The sequence below is a fragment of the Pyrgilauda ruficollis genome, unplaced genomic scaffold (assembly GCF_017590135.1).
Source record: "Pyrgilauda ruficollis isolate IOZ18807 unplaced genomic scaffold, ASM1759013v1 scaffold37, whole genome shotgun sequence".
NCBI classification, from domain to species: domain Eukaryota; kingdom Metazoa; phylum Chordata; class Aves; order Passeriformes; family Passeridae; genus Pyrgilauda; species Pyrgilauda ruficollis.
The window spans coordinates 5,928,916-5,947,580 of NW_024525156.1; the positions used below are offsets into that span (position 1 = coordinate 5,928,916).

The 18,665-nt window shown below is 46.8% G+C and overlaps 1 protein-coding gene across 3 annotated transcripts; it reads right to left on the reverse strand.

Annotated features, from left to right (window-relative positions):
* Positions 1 to 6,385: 6,385 nt before the first annotated feature.
* LOC121358099 (serine/threonine-protein kinase SBK2-like) lies at positions 6,386 to 15,114 on the reverse strand. 3 transcript variants are annotated; one of them, XM_041476009.1, is made up of 5 exons: positions 14,984 to 15,114; positions 13,647 to 13,703; positions 8,454 to 8,649; positions 7,541 to 7,743; positions 6,386 to 7,289 (listed from the first exon to the last, which is right to left on the reverse strand). In XM_041476009.1, exons 3-5 carry the CDS (start codon positions 8,638 to 8,640, stop codon positions 6,720 to 6,722), a joined length of 960 nt encoding a protein of 319 aa, XP_041331943.1. In that variant the 5' UTR covers positions 8,641 to 8,649; positions 13,647 to 13,703; positions 14,984 to 15,114; the 3' UTR covers positions 6,386 to 6,719. The 3 variants fall into 3 exon arrangements, with proteins under 3 accessions (XP_041331943.1, XP_041331944.1, XP_041331942.1); XM_041476010.1 differs by lacking the exon at positions 13,647 to 13,703 and having other exon boundaries at positions 14,984 to 15,027; XM_041476008.1 differs by lacking the exons at positions 13,647 to 13,703; positions 14,984 to 15,114 and adding an exon at positions 14,646 to 14,755.
* Positions 15,115 to 18,665: the final 3,551 nt, after the last annotated feature.

Here is an 18,665-nt window from a genome sequence, read left to right on the forward strand (position 1 = left end):
CCGAGGTGCCACCATTCTTTCCACCAGTGCCACTTGGCACCCCACACACCACATGCCATAAACTCATCTCTCCTGTCACAGAAAGAAAGGAAAGGACAGGGGCATCCTGTTACAGGGAGGTTTCTGCCAGCCCTATCCAATTCCTGACATGCCCTTGTGTAGCCAGGAACCAGTGGGAGGGTGGCAGGCTGCACAGGGGTAGGGCAGAATGGCTGCCTATCATGGCTCACACTTCATCCCCAGATTTCCATTATGGAGCAGTAGAGAAGAGACCAATCAGTTCAGCAGCTCCTGGCGCAGCCCAGCAACAGCAAACTCAGAGATAGGCAATGGATACCTTCAAAGACATGCAGAGAATCGCCAGGAGGTCCAGCTTCCCTCCGCACTCACCTCCTCCGGTGCTGGGAATAGAAGCCACCCAGCCTGCTGAAGTCCCCTCCTACCCCACTAGCAGCAGTATCCAAACAGCAGCTGCTCTTTGTGCAAGTGTCCTCTTATGTTTCCAGCTGAGGGATAAACAGTCCTGATGGAGTAAAGGCACTGCAGCCCTCTCTGAAGCACTATGACCAGTATGGATGTGAGAGAGGGGACCTGAGGACACGAGTGCATGCTGCTACTTGCTGCAGCCCCCAGATCAGTGGGGCAAGGAGGTGAACTGATCCAAATGAGTGGCACCTCTCCCAAACCAGTGAAAGGAACCACTGAGTTGTACAGTGAGTGCCCTGTGCTGCTTCTTGAGAATATAAAGTCTTCCAGGTTTTGGTACAAAGGGATATTTCTTTTGCACCAGGATGACCCCAGCAAGGGGAAAATGTGGATGGGCAAGTGATGCAGAAACAGGGCTGAAAGAGTGGGAAAGACTGAAAAAAATGCAAGAAAGGGAGAGCAAACACACTGTACCACAGAAGGAAAATCCCTGAAAGTTCCTCAGAGCTGGAGGAGGAAAAGATTCCCTGGAAACTTCCTTTTTTTCAGCGTAAGAGATGTTAGTCCACAGCAGCATGAGCACCGTAATTTTACCAAAAGCCTCATATCCATGGAGCAGCTCTCAGCACTCACCTGGGATTATCTGTACCTCTGAGGACAGCACAGCTATTCCTCTCATGCCTCCATGATGCATGTGTGGCTGTACACAACAGTGCTGAGTCCTGCACTAGGACAGGCATGTGTCTGTCTGTAGTTTGATCCATCATGTAAATCTGGTGTATTGTGAAATTCCTGCACTTAATCTGTATTGTTTAGTTCAAAGGCACAGAGGTCTACCATTTGCTCATCTTGCTCACTTCCAAGGCTTTGGACAGGTGAACAAATCCACACCTCAGGGAATTGACCTGTAGGCAACAAAGGGCTTATCAATCATAAAGGTATGAACAATTAAATGTGTTTTGGTTTCTTCCAAGAGGGCTCAGCAGCCAAAAGTCATGAAGCAACTGCAGAAAGGGGTACAGGGTAAAGCAGAGAGAGGCTCTGCTGAAGGAATTGTCAGCAGTTAAGCCTGACCAGGATGCCCCTGGGGAAGACAATTGTGAGTTAGCTCTGCATTTGGCAATCTCTGAGAGATTTACTGTCCTGAAGAGGAAGATAAAATAATATCTCAAAGCAAATGTCAGCTGCAACAACTGTTAGTGACAGAACAAGGGGATGTGAAAGCTGACACTTTTTCTCTACCTGGATTTGGAAAGAGCAGATTCAGCACATGTCTGGACATTTCTGTCCTTGCTCTGCTTCCATCACCTACTCTGCCAGTGGAAGGGAGGACAACCAGCTGTGCCAGGCACTGGGCAACACTGGAGTCAACTACACAGGACTGTCCAAGCAGCAGTTTGAAGACATCTGCACCACCTTTAATCACGGTAACATGACTGCTTTGCTTGAAGCCAGCTCTGTATATCTAGATGTCAGATACACATTAAAAAAAACTAGTCTTTTACCACTTCAAATATATTTTCTCCTGAGCACCTCACTTAAATAAATCTGTTCAGTCATGAACATGCTGTCCCCTAAGAAATATGTCAGCAAAGTACAGGTGGAAGTTGCACTCTGAGTTAGCACACAGAAGGTGGCTACCAGGGAAGCTGGAGCCTTCTGTGACTCTATCCTGAGATGCAGGTGCCAGTCAGAGGCACGAGTCCTTGGTGGGGGGCAGCTTGTAAACAGCAAAGAGGGTTAGAAGTGCAATTAGTCTGTGTGACAGCCGTGACCGCCTTCTGTCACCACCCTGGGCCAGGCCAAATCCCCTTTCCTCCCGCTCTTGCACAAAGCTGAGCCAAGGCACAGGGCTTATAAACATGCCCAGCTGCCTATCAGCCCAGGGGAAAGAAAACAAATGCACCACAGCAACAGGCAGACCTGTATATGGGCAAGCCCAGATTATTGGCTGGTGTGCCTGGCTGTCAGATCTTGGTGCATCCTAAGTAAGGAAGTCTAGGATGCTTGTTGATACTGTCCATTAGGGGATTTAGTAGTGGTCACTTCTTGTGGTCAGCAGCAATACAGCATAGCACAGGGAAAACTAAAATTAAAGTATGGGTAGCAAGATCCTGTGTAAGCTACGGGATGTGGAAAACACTGAGGAAGTTTCTTTGGTCTTCCTGTCTAAGGTATTTCCCTATGGTTTCTGCATCTCCACCCACAGATGCAGGATGGAGGTAAAAAAAAAAGGCTAAAAGCTGATACTCCATGTCAGGGACTAGCTATCTTGTGCTCCAGTCACTTTCAATCCTGCAACTCTTTGGCATGACAATGGCATTTTATGATTTCTCATGGCTGCTCAGCTACAGGCAGCTCTAGAAGACATCAGCTGGGTTGCAGTTGTCACCAACATGTCCCTACCTGAGTAAGAATGAAAGGTAACAAATTCCACCATTTTTATTCCTTAGTTACTTTTTATTCCCATCCCTGTGCTCAGGAGAGTTGCTCAGAACAGGGCCATATTTTATGGCTTTAAACAAAGCTCTGGCCTGCTTTGTCTTTGAAGTGAAAGTGAAAACTCAAGAACAAGCAGTGTGGGAAGAGTGAGGTTCACATATCATGCAGTCTAGCATCTGCCCTATCATATTCCCTAGCCTGAGATGCTTTTCCCCACTCATTTTTGGCAACTGGTAACTGCTCAGTCCTTTTGCAGTCTCAAGTCCTGACATTTGCATGCAGAGTGGGAAAGGTCACACAGGGTGGTCAACATTGTGGTCTTGTTCAGAGAATGCTGGGGAATACCACCCTTCCTAAGAAATGATTCAGTCACAGTACTGATACTAAAGGGGGTTCAAGTGGGAAGGGATGGAAGTAACATAGTGTTGGAGTTGAAAAGGCAGAAGGAAAGTTATATGCAAGCTTCTAGAAATTACTCCAGAAGCCTAACTGCTAAATCCCTGAAGGCTGGGTCTCTACCTGCCTTTAGTCACTGCTCCAGCTTTCAATAGAGTGACTTTCATTATTCTTCCTGTAGAAAGAGGAGATGACATTGACTCCACTATGCAATTTGGTCCTACCCTACCTTTTATGTCCCGAGTCCAGCCAGTGTAACAAAAGAGTCTCTGTGCTGGGGACATTGTTGACCTGTGGTTAGCCCAAATAATTTGCCTAAAGGCTCTCTTTAACATTCAGTATTTTAATTCTTAGATTAAAAGAAACAGTGCCTCTGGGGCACTGTTTAACCATTATCACAATTTAGGTTATCACTTTCAAAGCTGCCTGAATTTTCACATCTCTGTCTAGCAAAGAGCCTTCACTGTCACTTCTTCCTAACAACACCTAAGTGGGAGAAGAGTTACAATCAAACTACCTGTTCAGTTAACAGATCCAGGCTCAACCCATCACCCTTCCACCTGCTGACAAAATGAAAAATGTTGTGGAATCACAGCATGGTTGATACTACACAGGACACATGAAGATTGCCTACACCAATCTCCTTCTCAAAAGAGAGACAACTAAAAAGTTTACCAGAGCCTTATCCAAACGTCTTTTGAACAACTCCAAAGCCATAGACACACAACCAATGTTACAAAGTTTGGCCGCCATCACCATAAAGCCATTTTTCTTTTGTTTAAATACCTCCCCTCTCTCAATTTATACTTATGCCTGGAAGAATAATGAAATATAAGATCCACCCTGACTCTTCTCCTCTGCAGGCTGAACATTCCCCATTCTCTCAGCCTCTGCTCATATGATGGTTTCTTTCAGTAGGCAAGAGCCTCACTATTGGAGTGTTTGGCTTCAACCTCATGGCTGCTCTTGGATCACTCTCAAATTAAAATAGGTCATTAGTAGGTGGTATTTTCTTCTCAGTATTCTATACCATAATCAATTCACCACCCAGTCTTCCTATTCTAGATAGTTTCACTTGTCAGTTTCTTTAAGGCTTTCTTACAGCCTTAAACCACAGTCCCACCATGTTTTTTCCTCAGCTGTCTCCAGTTTTCCAGCTTGCCTGTAATTGTGGCACCATACCCAGGATTTCCTCATGAGGTATAAAAAACTGATTGCTCACTCCTACTTTCCACACTCATATTTAGGACAGCAGGAAGTTTTTGTTTTTGCTTTAGATTTGACCATCCCCACTCTCTACCCCTCTTTAGCCATGCAAGGAGTCCATTTGCCTTTTTTAACAGGACAACACAGTAAGAACTCATGTAATCTTGTGTATCCTCTGTGATTTGGCAAGTTTTTAGGGGTCCTTTTGTAAGGATGGCTTTTATTCTTATGTGCTCCTACTTAATTACGTTTCTCCTGCCTATAAGAAAATGTTTTTTGTTTGAATATACTCAACTTATCAAGTTATCTAGATCTCTTTGAGTAGCCTGTTCCTCTTGCTACCACCCTATTCATGCTTGTGTCATCTGTAGGGTTTTACCTGCTTTGTATTTTCCTTAAAATCATGGTTGGAAATGTTAACCAGTTTTCATTTAACAACTGATCCCTGCAGAAACCAAACAAAATAGAGCATTCCAAGCAGACAGTTATCTCTTCTGCCTATTGAAAATTCTCAATTCACTTAATCTATACTTTATGGACTTTGCATCTTCTGAATCAATACAACATACCATAATTCTCTTTTTATCAATAGGTCATGCCTTACAAAAACTCTGTACCATAATGCTAGGAATTTACTGTATCAAACATAACTGTATTATAAAATTGAATGTCTCATTCCAAAAAGCCACATTCCTATTCCATAATTCTCCATTAGCTAACATCTGTAACAAATGCTTTTTCTATTATTTTTCACTGGATACTTGCCAGCTACCTGGCCTTTAGATCCATTGGTCTTAAGGGTTCTCCACTTTAAATGCAGGAACCATGTTGGCACCTTAACATTCCTCTGCTAGAGTAATTAAAGCCAAATCTCAGCAGCCTGGAGTTGAGCACCATTTATTATGGTTTCAAGTAATGAAAGATTCTAAGAGATGGAAGTAAGCTGAAGAAAACTGTATCTTGGACAGTGTGAGCATAATGCTGTTTGGTAAGGTAGGTTGGGGAGCTGGAAGACTCTGGACATAAGTGATGTAGGGAGCAGGAGCACCACAAAATAGTAGTACAGAGGAATGAGCAAAAGGTGTTTACCAGGTGATGGGTAGTGTTAGTAGAGAAGTTACGTAATATAAAATGCCAGTGAGTGAGAAGAAGCTGGGAGAAAAAAAAAAAAAAAGAAGCTGCAGGTGGGGGAAGCATAGAAGAAAGAGTGTGTGCAGGAAAGGGCCTGACCTGAAAAAAAACTGAAATGCTAGAAAGTCTAGTGTTGGGACACTAAATTTTTAGAAGTTATGAAGCCCCTGAAAGTGGAAAACAAGCTGTGAATGTTTCCAACAAAAGGCCAGGTTAAGTGCAGGAAGGGATTATTACCAACAGCAAAATCCTGAGGATTGAAAATAGGTATAAAAGCTATAATTCCCTTTTGGCTACTAAACTATAATTCCCTTTTTGCTACTCCTTTTCAGAATTAAAATGTGCACCTAGGAGGATAACAGGGCATTAGGAGAGGTGTGTGTCTAGAGAAGCGTTAAAGAAGTGATAGGAAAGGGGAGAAGAAAGGTCTTGTAGAGGGGTCACCAGGCATCTAAAAGAGCACGAAGGACATTGTCCGAGGACCTGAAGGCAGTACAAGGGAAAAGATGTGTTTGGGCTGGCATGAGATAACCTCAACACCATAAACATTCCCCAGCCATCATCCATGGCCGCATGCTGGGATCTCCCCAGCCCCTCCACCCCACCAGCCTGAAGCCACCCTCCAGGGGTCCTGGTACAGGCACAGGCAGCATTCAGAGATGGGCCCTGCCTTGGACAGCTTGTCCTGGAGAGCTGCAAGTTCTGACATGCTCCCTGCTTTCCAACAGCAAGGGGGTCCCAACAGTCATTTATTATGAAGGAAAACGAGCCACATACAGAAACACAAAAGTACGTATTTTGCTCTATTTTGAGGCACGGCAGGTACTGCAGCCCGGGAGTTCCTGTGGCTAGGAAAGGAGTGGGTGCTTCACACAGAGTCATTTCCAAGAGAAAGATGCTTTCAAGCCACAAGGAGGCGGCGCTGGGCAGCATGGAGTCATGGCGTGAGGGCCATCAGCTGGGGAAGGAGCTCGGCTCTGTGGCAGCAGGGACAGTGCTGCAGAGAAGCTGCTCTCTGGGCCACCTCGGCCTCTCACACCCAGGCCACCTTGATGCCCAAACCCTGAAGCCCCTTGCAGGCTGAGACCCTCCTTCCCTCCCGCTGTGGGGAGCAGGCTCTAGGACCTGACGGCAGCCTCCTCACTGCGCCCATCCTCCAGGCGCCAAGGGCAGTCCACATAGCGCAGCACGCCGCTGACGGGGCCACGCTTGGCGGGATCTAGAGCCAGCAGGCTCCGCAGCATCCCGGCAGCCTCGGCTGTCAGGCGCTTCCAGTGCCGGGGCACGTCCTTTTCTAGGCCTGTCTCCTGCCACTGCATGAAGTCCTCAAAGAATGGGTCCTCCGGCAGGCTCTGCTCCCAGGGGAAGTAGCCGGTCAGCAGGCAGAAAAGCAGCACCCCGAAGGCCCAGGCATCCATGCTGGTGTCGATGGGCACCCCCTGGGCATCAGCAGTGTTGCTCAGCTCGGGGGCAGTGTAGGGGATTACCCCGGCCACCAGCTTGAGCTTGGTACCCTTGGGCCTCGTGAGGCCGAAGTCAGTGAGTTTGACGAGCCGGCAGTCGGGATCAAAAAGCAGCACGTTCTCGGGTTTGATGTCGCGGTACACCAGCCCCCGGCTGTGGATGAACTCCAGCGCGCTCACGAGCTGCTTGGCACACTGCTTTGCGGCCGGCTCAGGGATCCCATCCTGGGCAGGGAGAGAGAAAGGCACGATGGCACACATGGGCACCTCATTTGCCCTGTGAGATGGGCTCTCACCTCAGTGCTCTGCACTGGGAAAGACCTTCGCATTTCTCGCCTTGCAAGCCTAAGGCTGCTTCAGTGCTGCAGACCCCAGATCCAGAGCCATTGCCTTTATCTCCCTCCCTCTGACCCAGCCAGCCTCCAGAGGGGCCAAATGCTACAGCCCAGTCCCCATGGCATTGCAGTAACACTCACGCGGGGTTTGATGATAGAGATGAGGTCCTTGTGCAGCGCTGGTTCATACAGGAAGCCATAGTACTGGCTGGACTCAATGGCAATTCCGAACATGCCGATGATGGCAGGGTGTGTGGCGAGGGACAGTGCAACACAATACTCATACAGGAATGTGTGCAGCTTGGTACTGGCTTTGGGTAGCAGCTTGAGAGCCATAGGAGTCCCTGGGGATGGGAAGAGTGGGTTTGAGTCCTCTGGAAGTCACACTAAGGCAAGACAGAGCAGCCACAGATCCAGGCAGCCACAGCCGCAGGGAGGTCTCTAGTCCAAAGTTTGTGTGGGTATACCCTGTGGACACCAGGTTTGGGAACAGGCACTGTGAGTTTTGAGCCCTGAGCATGCACAGGAGCCCTGGCAGAGTAGAGACATTCAGGACACTTGCGCCCATCAGTCTGAGCTGGGACTACTGGGGAAGAGCAGTGTCAGGGCACTCATATGGCCAACCCAGGATGTTCAATCACACCCTCTGTCCATGGGCCTTAGGGCACCACTTCAGATCAGGCTTGTGACTCCTTGATTGAGCCCTGTAGTGGGACTGCTGTTTCTGTCTGTATCACATGCATGTTGATGTGTATCTGTGGACTCTTGATTCTGATTTGTGGATTAACTTCCCAGCTTGACCTTGGACCTGTCTTATCACTTTAATCTTGCTGGACGTTCTGGGTTGCCCCCTGGCATCACCTGGACACTGGCTGGATGTAATGGGCTGATCCCTAGCTGGGGAGGTCCCCATCCTGTTGGTCTCCCTGGGAATCCTCCCTGCTATGCCTGGTGTCTGTCCCCAACGTGCCACCAGCCCACCCCATGCCCCGTGCCCTGGTGAGTGGAGAGGAGACAAGGCACAGTAGTTCACAGGGCACAGTCAGCTCCTTACCTCTCTGCCTGTGGGTCACTAGCATCACATGGCCATACTTGCCCCTGCCCAGCTCCCGAACAACCTCATAGTGCTCAGCCACCTCAGCGCGCACCAGGCTCTGAGCGGTGATCTCCAGGAGCTCCTCTAGCTTGGTTGGTGCTGCTCTCTCTGGCACTGCTGTGGTCACAGCTGAGCTCTCGGCCATCGCTGGGTGCTGCGGGAACACCACAGCCAGAGTCAGGAACATCACAGCATGCACAGAGAAAGCCAGAACAAACATGCAACACAAACCACGCCATGGCAGGGCATATTTCTGCCACTTGGAGCCTGAGAACTCTTGCTGCTGTGCTAGAATTGAATTTGCACTTTTATACAGCACATCTCTGGCAAAGCCCCTCATCATAGAAAAGTCTCTGTATTGAAGGGAACCTCCTCCAGCCCCCTAATCCTTTTGCCTAATATTAGACAACAGGCAAAACATTAGCAGAGTCCCAGATTTTCAAGTGTGACCCAGTCACCTGCCCTTGCTCTCCTTAGCCTAGTGCAGCAAGACCTCATCTCTCTACTCAGACTTCCACCTCTGCTGCTTACTGGAGAAAGTCCTTGAGCTGGCAGATGAGACAGACCTGTCCCTTAGGCACAGGCACAGCTAGCATGTGACAAAATGCAGAGTGCCCCGAGGAAGCCAAAGGGAGCTCAGTACCCCACATGCCTGATGACATTTCTAACCAAAAGTCACGCATCTGTGCAGCCAAGTAACTTATACAGGAAGTAACCTAGGACATCAATGGCATTTTGAGCTACAGCCAGCTGCTTCAGACCCATTTCAGAGAAGTGTTTTTTCACTTTTCCCAGACAGCTACAAGGCAGCATTTTAAGGCCTCTGTGGCAGCACTCTCTCCCTGTCTACCTCCCTGTGCTCTGAACAAGACACTTTGGGCCTGGGAGTTCTTCCTGGGCTTGGAGAAAGGTCACAGAACCAGTCACAGGATAGTAAATGCCAGAAGGTACTTCTGGAGACCTCTTGCTGCAACATCCTGCTCAGAGGAGGGTTAACTAGAGCAGGTTGTCCAGTGTCCAGCCCAGTTTTAAATATCCATAAGGATGGAGACTGCACAGCAGCTGTGGGTAACCTGTTTCAGTGTTCAATCACCTTTGTGATAAAAAATATTTTAACTTATGCTTAAATAGAAATTCTGTTTCAGGCCCACTGCCTCTTGTTCTGTCACTCAGTATCATCTGATACTGTGATACACCTGGTCGTGTGTTTTTGCAGGTGTTCATATGCATCGATCAGATGATCCTCTCAAACCTTATGTTCTTGAGGCTGATGAAGTCCCAGCTCTGTTAGCCTCTCCTTCTATGAGAGATACTCCCATATCTTAACTGTCTTCACAGTCTGGATTTGTTCCAGTATGTCCACATCTCTCTTCTGCAAAGGAACCTCACTGCTGCTAAATACAGTCATTCTTCAAAATAAAGAAATTTGGAAAAAAGGAATCATTTAAACCTGGGAAATCTACAACAAGGCTGGATTTCGACAGGAACCTGGGACTATTTGTGGGGAAGTTCCTCTTCTCTTCCCTTCCATCTCTCCTAGATTGCATTTCTAAATCTTATCCAATTCAGAAGTGCCAAGCAATTGGCCCTACTTTTCTGCAAGAGTAGAGCAATAAAGTGAATGAGCCAGCTTGGAAGAACAGATCATCCAGAGGATATGGGTAGAGTTTCTTCAGAGCCTGTGACCTGTGGGTCTGATCAGGGCTCCTTATGGAGGAAGCCCCAGCTGCAGTCACTCCAGAACAGTTTGCCAACTTTGGCCCTCGCTGCCCTTGGAGTCATTAACTACAAGAGAAAGTCCATACTTGAGAAAATAGCTGACCTTGCCAGGTCTTTCTTTAAGATGCCACTGAAATTAGCTAGGAAGGTAAGTGAGGATCAAATTTGGGTCACTGCTGAGTAGAGTGTGCCTGGGTGCTCTGCAACTACTTGTGATACCTTCTAAAGCGTAATTTTCCTTTTGCAGATTGACAAGCACTGAAGAGGAGGTCACCAGGGCCCTGGCCAGGATGCATTCACCATTTGGCTGTGCTGTACTGAAGGCAGCAGGCAGAGTCCTATTCAAACCTGTTCTTTCCTCCACTATCCTTTCCATGCTTCATCCCTGCTAGAGCTCTTGTTTCCAGGTTGCTGACTGTGAGAAATTGTAATTCCTCAAAAGAATCTCTAATTACAGCAGCAAAAAGCTCACACCTTTTACACCATCACGAGATAGTTCTGAACCACCTGAGAAGCTGAGGGAGATCTAGCCTATGGAGCTACAATGTCTTAGTCCAGGTAACGTTACTCAACTAAATAATATTACCATTATAATGGTATACCAAACCACTATAATGTTTTTCAACCAAAATGATTAATATATTTAGTGCAGAAAAACACTTCATACATCAAAAGCCAAAGACAGTGTGATCTTTGTATAACAGAGACAGTGCTATGATAACAGAATCACAGAGGTGTTTAGGTTGGAAGAGACCTCTTGAGATCATCTAATCCAAGTTCCTGGCTCAAGCTGCAGCAACTGAAGCAGGTTGTCTAGGAAGGTGTTCAGCCAGGTCTTCAATATCTGAAGATAGATGGAGACTCACCTCAAAGATCACTGCTTAGAAGATTCTGGCTCCCTTTTCTTCATTACCCCTCATCAGATATTTATATACACCAATAAGATCCCCTCTGAGCCTTCTCTTTTTCAAGCTGAAGAGTTTCAGCTGTTTCAGCCTCTTCTCATATCAAAGATACTCTATTAAAAATGGCCTTGAGCATGGTATGGCATGTGGGGTCCACTTTCTTGTCTGACCTTCTACACGGCCTTAACACAAACCAAATAACAAATAGCATCTGGGGCATCTCTTTCCAAAAGTCATTCAGGCTTGATCCAAAGACAGTGGGTCAATTATAAATGCCAGTGTGAACATTCTTGCTGTTAGGTTTTCATATGATAACCTAATGTGAATTTACCTAACCTGCTGCTGAAGTTTCTCAGATAGAGAAATGAGGTTTCCAATACCTGTTAAATTTCTCCAGACTCTTGCAGGGTTTATATGCACTGTGGTCAGAGGTATGACCACAGGCTATGAGAACATATTTTCAATTAATTAGGTTGTGTAAAAGTATAAGGCTGAAGCTCAGGCTATGCATTTAACTGATGCTTTACTTAACCTTCACCAAGCATCTGTCACACTGTACTTCTGTAGTGCTTGCATCAGTTAGTTGAAAAACAGATGTGATGCTGTCACAAAATGTGGTCACATTTTGAACTGAGAATATGCATCTCTATGCTCTCTGATCAAGACACCTCTACTCTTCTTATTGATTCAATGCCTTCAAATAACCTTTCTGTCTAATCATCAAACCAAGCTCTCAGATTGTCCAGCTCTCAGATCTGTTTCACGGCTCTTTTTTAAAGCCTCATCATTTTTCTCCTCCCATCCCACACACTTAAACCCTGACTGTCTTGGGGGGAATGCTCCTGTCACACACTCAGCTAGAATTCCCTGTCTCATGCTGTAGCCTCAAGATCTCTTTTTGCAGGAATGACACACAGGCTGCACTACCTTATACATCCATTATGAGTCCAGAGTTTTTCCAAATTACTGGGGAATGCTGGGGAAGAAATTAACTTCCTCTTCATGTCCCTTTATGGGTGCTGCCTAACTGGTTTCTACATTAATATTTTTGCACCATGTTTAGGAAAGCACATTTTTTTCTCAAATGTATTTAGTGTACCAAGTAATTCAGATCACTTCACCCAGTTGCTATCACACTTCTGCTTAGGGGCTGTGTAAGGACCCCACCTGCAGGTCCCTCCCACCAACCTCTAAATTGCTGGTTTGAAGCAGTTCTCATCCTGGTATTGGTTCATATAGCACCTGCCAGAAATGTCCCATTCACTGGTCATTTCCTGAAAGTTATCTGTACAAATTCATCCTGGCATTGGTCTAAACCAAGAAGCCACATATTTTTAATTAATTATTTAAAAGCCCAGTATACAGTGGAAAACACTATATTTTATTGTTGTTCTCACCCTACACAACTAATTTTTTTCAATACTAACTCTGTCATAATACTTTCACCTTTGTCAATGGTCTAGAAGAAAACACTGAAATCATCCAGAAAAATATTTGCAAATGGCACAAAAAGGGTTTGGGTAAACAATGTGTTGCTTGGTAAAACTAGTGCATGCACATACACAGATACAAAAACATTGCAAATAACCAAAGAAGCCAAAGAAGTCAGGATTTTAGTCTGGCACTGGATGGGTGACAGGGAAAAAGAAAAAAGAAAAAGAAAAAGAAAAAGAAAAAGAAAAAGAAAAAGAAAAAGAAAAAGAAAAAGAAAAAGAAAGTCTTATTACTTGGACACATCCAGGTTCTTCATGCTGCTTAATGGGCACTATGTAGATCCAGAAATGTAGATTTGGTATAGCCTCACCACCTTTGCAGGCCTTAAGACATTGGATGATATAGAACTGCAGGAGAAGTAATCTACAGTGATATAGTTACACATCTTAGTGCTACAGATACAAGCCTAAGAGCATAGCAAGAACAGAACAAGGGTTACTGATGCTACAGATTCCACTTTTGCATTCACTCTGCTAAAGAGAACACCTGAAAAGATTCAGATGCAGGAAACATCAGCAGTGAGAGGCAAACTAACATTTTCCAGATGCTAAATTAAGAAAGTAAGCTTCACTGTAAACAAAACAAAACAAACAAGAAAAAAAAAAATAGAGACAGCTGTTCAGTTTCACGTAGGCTGAGATGATTGTAACAAAAGAAGAGATCTGTTCTGAGGCAATGTGCCTCTTACAGTGAACTCTAGTTTTTGCAGAGGTTCCTACATACAGATGCAATGAGACAGTCTGAAATTTAATCTCCAAAAATCAGCTGAGTTAGGGAAGCTGTATTTCTGAAGAGCTGGCCACCTGTTAACAGCTTTTGCACTACAACTGAGGATATTACATACCAGTGGAATTTGTATTTTTATAATAAATTTATTTTTCTGTTTGCTCTGCTTTGTATTCTTCTTTAACAATCTTTTTATGATGCTTCTTGAAATGCTAAAAATATATTGATATGAAGAAAGCCTGGGTAAATTTCCTGAACTCTTCTGGAGGCTGATAGATCAACAGAACCAGTTACTGGATGTTTTTACCTTTTTAATGATATCAGTGAGCCCACAGTTCAGCAAGCTACCTCTGGTGTCCCCAGTCTGACAGAAAAAGGACAAGAGAACGTCATGACAATGGCAAGAGGGCTGAAAATTACAGGGGAAACTTACAGGGGCGCTGTCTTCATTGCTTATCAAACAGATAGTGAAGTTACTCTCTCATCTGTATACACTTTTCTGAGTACTGGAATTTCACTAGAAAGGGCTCTCCCAGTTAGGTAAAAGTATTATAATAAAACCAATAGGTGAAGCTGAAGTAAGGCCATTTCAGACCTCCGCTGTGGTGCAGATTCTGTGAAGAAGGATATTTGCCCCTAAAAATCTCATCAAACATTGTGGAAGAATATCCTTCCATTTTCATAACTTTTGGTTCAAGAATGGCATCCTTTTTTTTCCCGTAAAAGGTCCGCTCTGGTGCAAACCATGTTTAATACAACAAGGTAAGAACAGATTACCACAACGTTTGCTTGTGGCCTTATTGCTGGTAGATTTATGAGCTTCTTTCTAAAACTGGTCAGCAGGCCAGTGCTTAATCTCGCTGCAGAGAGTGGCATGGCTGTGCCGGTAGCAGAGCTGCGCTCCGGGCACAGACACCCAGGAGTCTCCCGGGAGAGCCCCGTAAGCCGCTCCGCAGCCCGCAGCACACCGCAGCCTCCGCACCGCAGCCTCCTCGGACAGAAGCCGGCAGCAATCGCACTAGGACCAAGCCACATCACACCTTTTTCCCAACCAACACGCCAGGACCGCAGCACCATCCCACCGAACACAAGTGGACACAAAGCGACCTTCCATGGCAAAGCCACCAACGAGCTCTCCATCTCTGGGGGAAGTGGGTGCGCTCCGCATTGTGCCGGCACACCACGCTCGAGCCTCCAAAACCAGTCTGAGAGGGGTGCGTGCTCCTTTACATGCCTGTCCAGTGTCTTCCATCCTGCCACTGCTGTAACTTCCCACTCTCCCTTCCGCCTGTACTAAGCCTCTCACCTTCTCCAGCAGCGCAGGACAGCCAGCCAGCCGCGACTGCCTCGCTCCCCTCGCCGCAGCCGCCGGGCTCAGCCTGCGCCAGCAGCCGCAGGGGGCTGCCAGGAGCTGCGGGGCTCAGCGTGACGCTCCGCCCCGTCCCCATGGCTCTGGGCCTGGGGGCACACTGCCTCCCTGCTGAAGGTGACCTCCGGGAGGGAAGAAAGAGGGGGAAAGGGAGAAGGAAAGGACTATCCCTCTACCCTCTTAATGGAGGGGGATGTGTTTCAGGAGTCGGGGTGGGATTGTTTCTGCTCTAGCCATAGCCTTATAAACCCCCAGGGATCCACTGGCAGACCCACCTTGTTCAGTCCTTCGCTGCAGCTTGAGCTCTCATTACAGCTGATGGAGCAAAGCAGCTCTCTGGGCTGGAGCAAGGTCCTTGCTCCAGGGCTGTGCCAAGTAGGAGTGTGTTCCTGATGGCAGGGATCAGAACGACCATGGGCTGCCAGTGCTTGTCCTTGGCTACCAAAAGTGCCCATGCCAGTGAGCATCAGAGATCAGGCACAAACCACGGCTGGCTCAAGGACCCCTCTTGGGGCCCAGTGGGTCAGGGTCCTCACACACACCCGTACTGCAGAGCATGGTGGTGAAGCTGAAATTATTAATGATAACTGTGATGAGTTGTGAACATTTTACCTATTCTCAGTACCTGCCCCCAGAGCATACTCCTGTGCCAAGGTCTTCCTTCTGTCACTTGAGCATGGAGATGAAAACAGCTCCTGGATGCATGGACACCATGCAGGCCCTACATCTTGGCTCTTTTTTTCTCAACACTGATTTTTTTTTTTTTTTTTTTTTTTTTTTTAAGGAAGTGGATCAGTTTGTGTATCTGTCAGCAGCTGTAACATGGGTGTGTCACAGCACTGGCCTCCCTGTTCCCTAGAGCCAGAGCCATGATGGGCACTTGTAGTGATGAGCCTTGGTACTCTCTGGGGTCAGAGAATTGGGAGGAGGGCTGGGAGAGGTGAAAGACAGCCTAAGAGAAAAGAATAGCCCCCATAAACATAAATACTCTGGGTCTCCAGCACAGGACTGAAACTTCTCACCTGATCTCAGAAGGGAGAATAATTATGCCAAGGGCTTGTCACTCAGTGCTCTGCCCTCACAGAGGGGCAACAAGGTGATGAACTCGACTGCTGGCACAGGCCTGTGAAGACCCAGTCTGCTACCACTCAGAGGTGGTGCAAATCAGAGGGCAAGAGGAGTAGCACAGTCAGGCTTCCAGCTGTCCCTGTGCTTCTGGATAAGAGGTGGGGAGTGAGATTGTTTTGCTGGTGACCTAAAGGTCTTTTGCCATTCAAGGCTGTGCCTTTACATTCTGAAAGGTGTGATTGGGAACAGCCTTTAATGTGCAAACTCCCTACAGGCAGGAACATTATTGCTAGGGGTGATGTGAGTGTACCAAAGAAACCTATCCAGTATCCAAGAACTCAGCACTGGGATAAATAGTGTAGTGTAACCACTGCTCTCCAGGAACAGGGACCCTGTATAATCTCATCTTCTGGTGGAAAGTGTGAGACTGTTGCCTCTACTTGAGAGACAAGTCAGAACTGAAAAATGTCTCTGGGGACTTGCTATAATTTACAGTAACAACGCAGTGCTGGGAAAGCTGCCCAGGCTCCCTGACTCCCCCAGTCCCTCTCTCCTTCTCTCCAATCACTATCTTAAACATGCTCTCAGATATAGGAACAAAATACAGCAGTCTTCCTTAATTTTCCAGTTTATTTTTTGAGAGACAATCCCTACATTATCTATTCCTATTGAGATGGGCACCTGCTGAGGGGTTTGGTTCAGGGAAGAGACCTCTTTCACAGCCTTACCTGGAGTGCACTGACAAGTAGCAATCCCACTGAGGGCTTGCTCCTGACCTGCCATTCATCCGCAGGGCTTGTCCTGCATTCCTCATTAGCAGGGAATATGTCACGTACTGTGTATCACATGCATGTTTGAGAATCCCTGACGTCCACTCCCTGAGCACTGGGCACAGGACAGCTGTTGGAGGCCCCAGAGCTGCTGCACTGCAAATCAAGTCCACACTGGTGCATTTCAGGACCTCCGTAATTTAACACCCTCACCTCTCTCACCCACACTGCACACATTTTGTCCAGCTGGCAAACAAGATGTTGGTCAAAGTCAACACTGTCAGAATATGGACACATGATGTAACCAAAACTGCTTTTGTGTCTTGGAAAGTCTGGTCCCAGGCTGTGGAGGAGATAGAGCTAGGAAGGATAGGGGGTTGTGGGGAAGGTGGTTTTTGAGGTCTTATTTTACTTCTCATGATCCTGATCTGATTTTGTTAGCAAAAAATTCAATTAATAACTCACATTCAATCATATTTTGTCCATGACAGTATTGGTGAGTGATCTCTCCTGGTCCTTATTTCAATCCACGAACCCTTCATTATATTTTCTCTCTCCTGTCCAGTGGTGGAGGGGGAGTGATAGAGGAGTTTTGGTGGGTGTCTGACATCCAGCCCGGCTCAACTCACTAGAGTGACACACACAAGCATTGGGGATGGCCTATGATGTGTAACAAATACTGTATGAAGATGCATCCTTTTCCTCCTCTGAATTATGGCTGGTTTAGCATGATGAATATTCTGTCTCCTGCACGTCTACCTCAGAATAGGCAGTACACAGAAAAATAATAGAGCATGAAAATTTCCAAGAGCTAGACATGGCAGCCAGTATCACAAAGTCATAGCAGTGGCAACTGGGTCAGCTGGACTAAAGTAACTGCAGTAAAGGGACATAGTCAAGAAGGGCTCTCCTTTTCATTGTTCTTTCTCTCCCTTTATTGCTCATCCTCAGCGTACGCACAGCAGGCTGTTTCACTCACATCAGAACAGCAGCAGTTCTTCAAGTCCAGGCATACACAGCTCTAAAGGATCAGGCGTGATCTCCTAATAGAGAGTGCTCTGTAGTCAGGTAATGCCAGATGTATGGTTGCAAAGGAATAGTGCCCATCCAAAGAGAAATCCACCATCTTCCAGCAAGTACCCTAAGATCCATGGAGGAAACTAGCTCTCCCAACACACTTTCAGCAGGACACTCAGTTTCTCAAGTGCTGGCTTTAGTGTGAGCCCTTTTTCACAATGTCCCTGGCTAATGACTCTGATGATTTCCACAGCAGCTGGGTGAGGTCTGTACTCCTGTTTCAGGGTTACCCAGCCCCACACAGCTCTTTAGTTCCCATTCTGTATTATCAGAGGCTCCAAAAGCATTTAGGGGGAAGTAGATTTGATGCCATTTGAACCCAACAGAGTTGGGTTGTGAAGAGTGAAGGTGTAGAGGCTTATCAGCAGGGGTATGTGTGAGAGAAAGTTGCTGAAATATGAATGTCAGGCTCCTTTATGTAAAGGGACTAAAATGACACTGCTCTTTTAATATTATAGTCTATGGCAATGTTCAGTTTGTCTCTGTATTTTCAAACTGACCACAAGCATTTACTCAAAACATCTGTGAAAACAGCTTTTCAGAGCAGTCACAATCCCTTCATTTCCAGCGCTAAATTTTGCTCAGCTTTTTCAGATCCAGTTCTGTGCCTGACGCTGGGGAACCACTCTTTGACTTTCCCCATTGCCCTTCTGCTTCTTCTGTTAATGATTCTATGAGCTGCCAACACCTTCTTCCCCCCAGCCTCAGCAGGCAGGCCATTCTGCAGGGTACTACAAGGTGTGGGCTGCCTCCCAGGAGAGCTGGGGCCCTGAGCTCTCCCTGGCACAGGCAGGGTGCTCAGAGGAGTCCACCAGCTGCACAGACCATTTGTGCTCTGAGGTCATTCAGTGCTACCCCATCGCTGTGGAATCTGCTGGCCGCCTTCCTGACAGTGCCGTACAATGTCCCACCTCACTTCCCAGCTAACACAACAGGCACACTGAGCCTGGGGCCTGCTCCCCAGTGCTTCCCAGCTGTGTTCCCCATCTTTGTCAAAACCCCTCACACCTGAAACCTCTGGTCACCCACTGAACACCACACC

What these genes read in the sequence shown, in the direction of transcription:
- LOC121358099 (XM_041476009.1), bottom strand. Translation starts at nt 8,640, where the DNA reads ATGGCCGAGAGCTCAGCTGTGACCACAGCAGTGCCAGAGAGAGCAGCA. An exon ending in AGTGACCCACAGGCAGAGAG is followed by an intron (nt 7,744 to 8,453) that starts GTAAGGAGCTGA and finishes TCCCATCCCCAG; the next exon opens with GGACTCCTATGGCTCTCAAG. An exon ending in TCTCTATCATCAAACCCCGC is followed by an intron (nt 7,290 to 7,540) that starts GTGAGTGTTACT and finishes CTCCCTGCCCAG; the next exon opens with GATGGGATCCCTGAGCCGGC.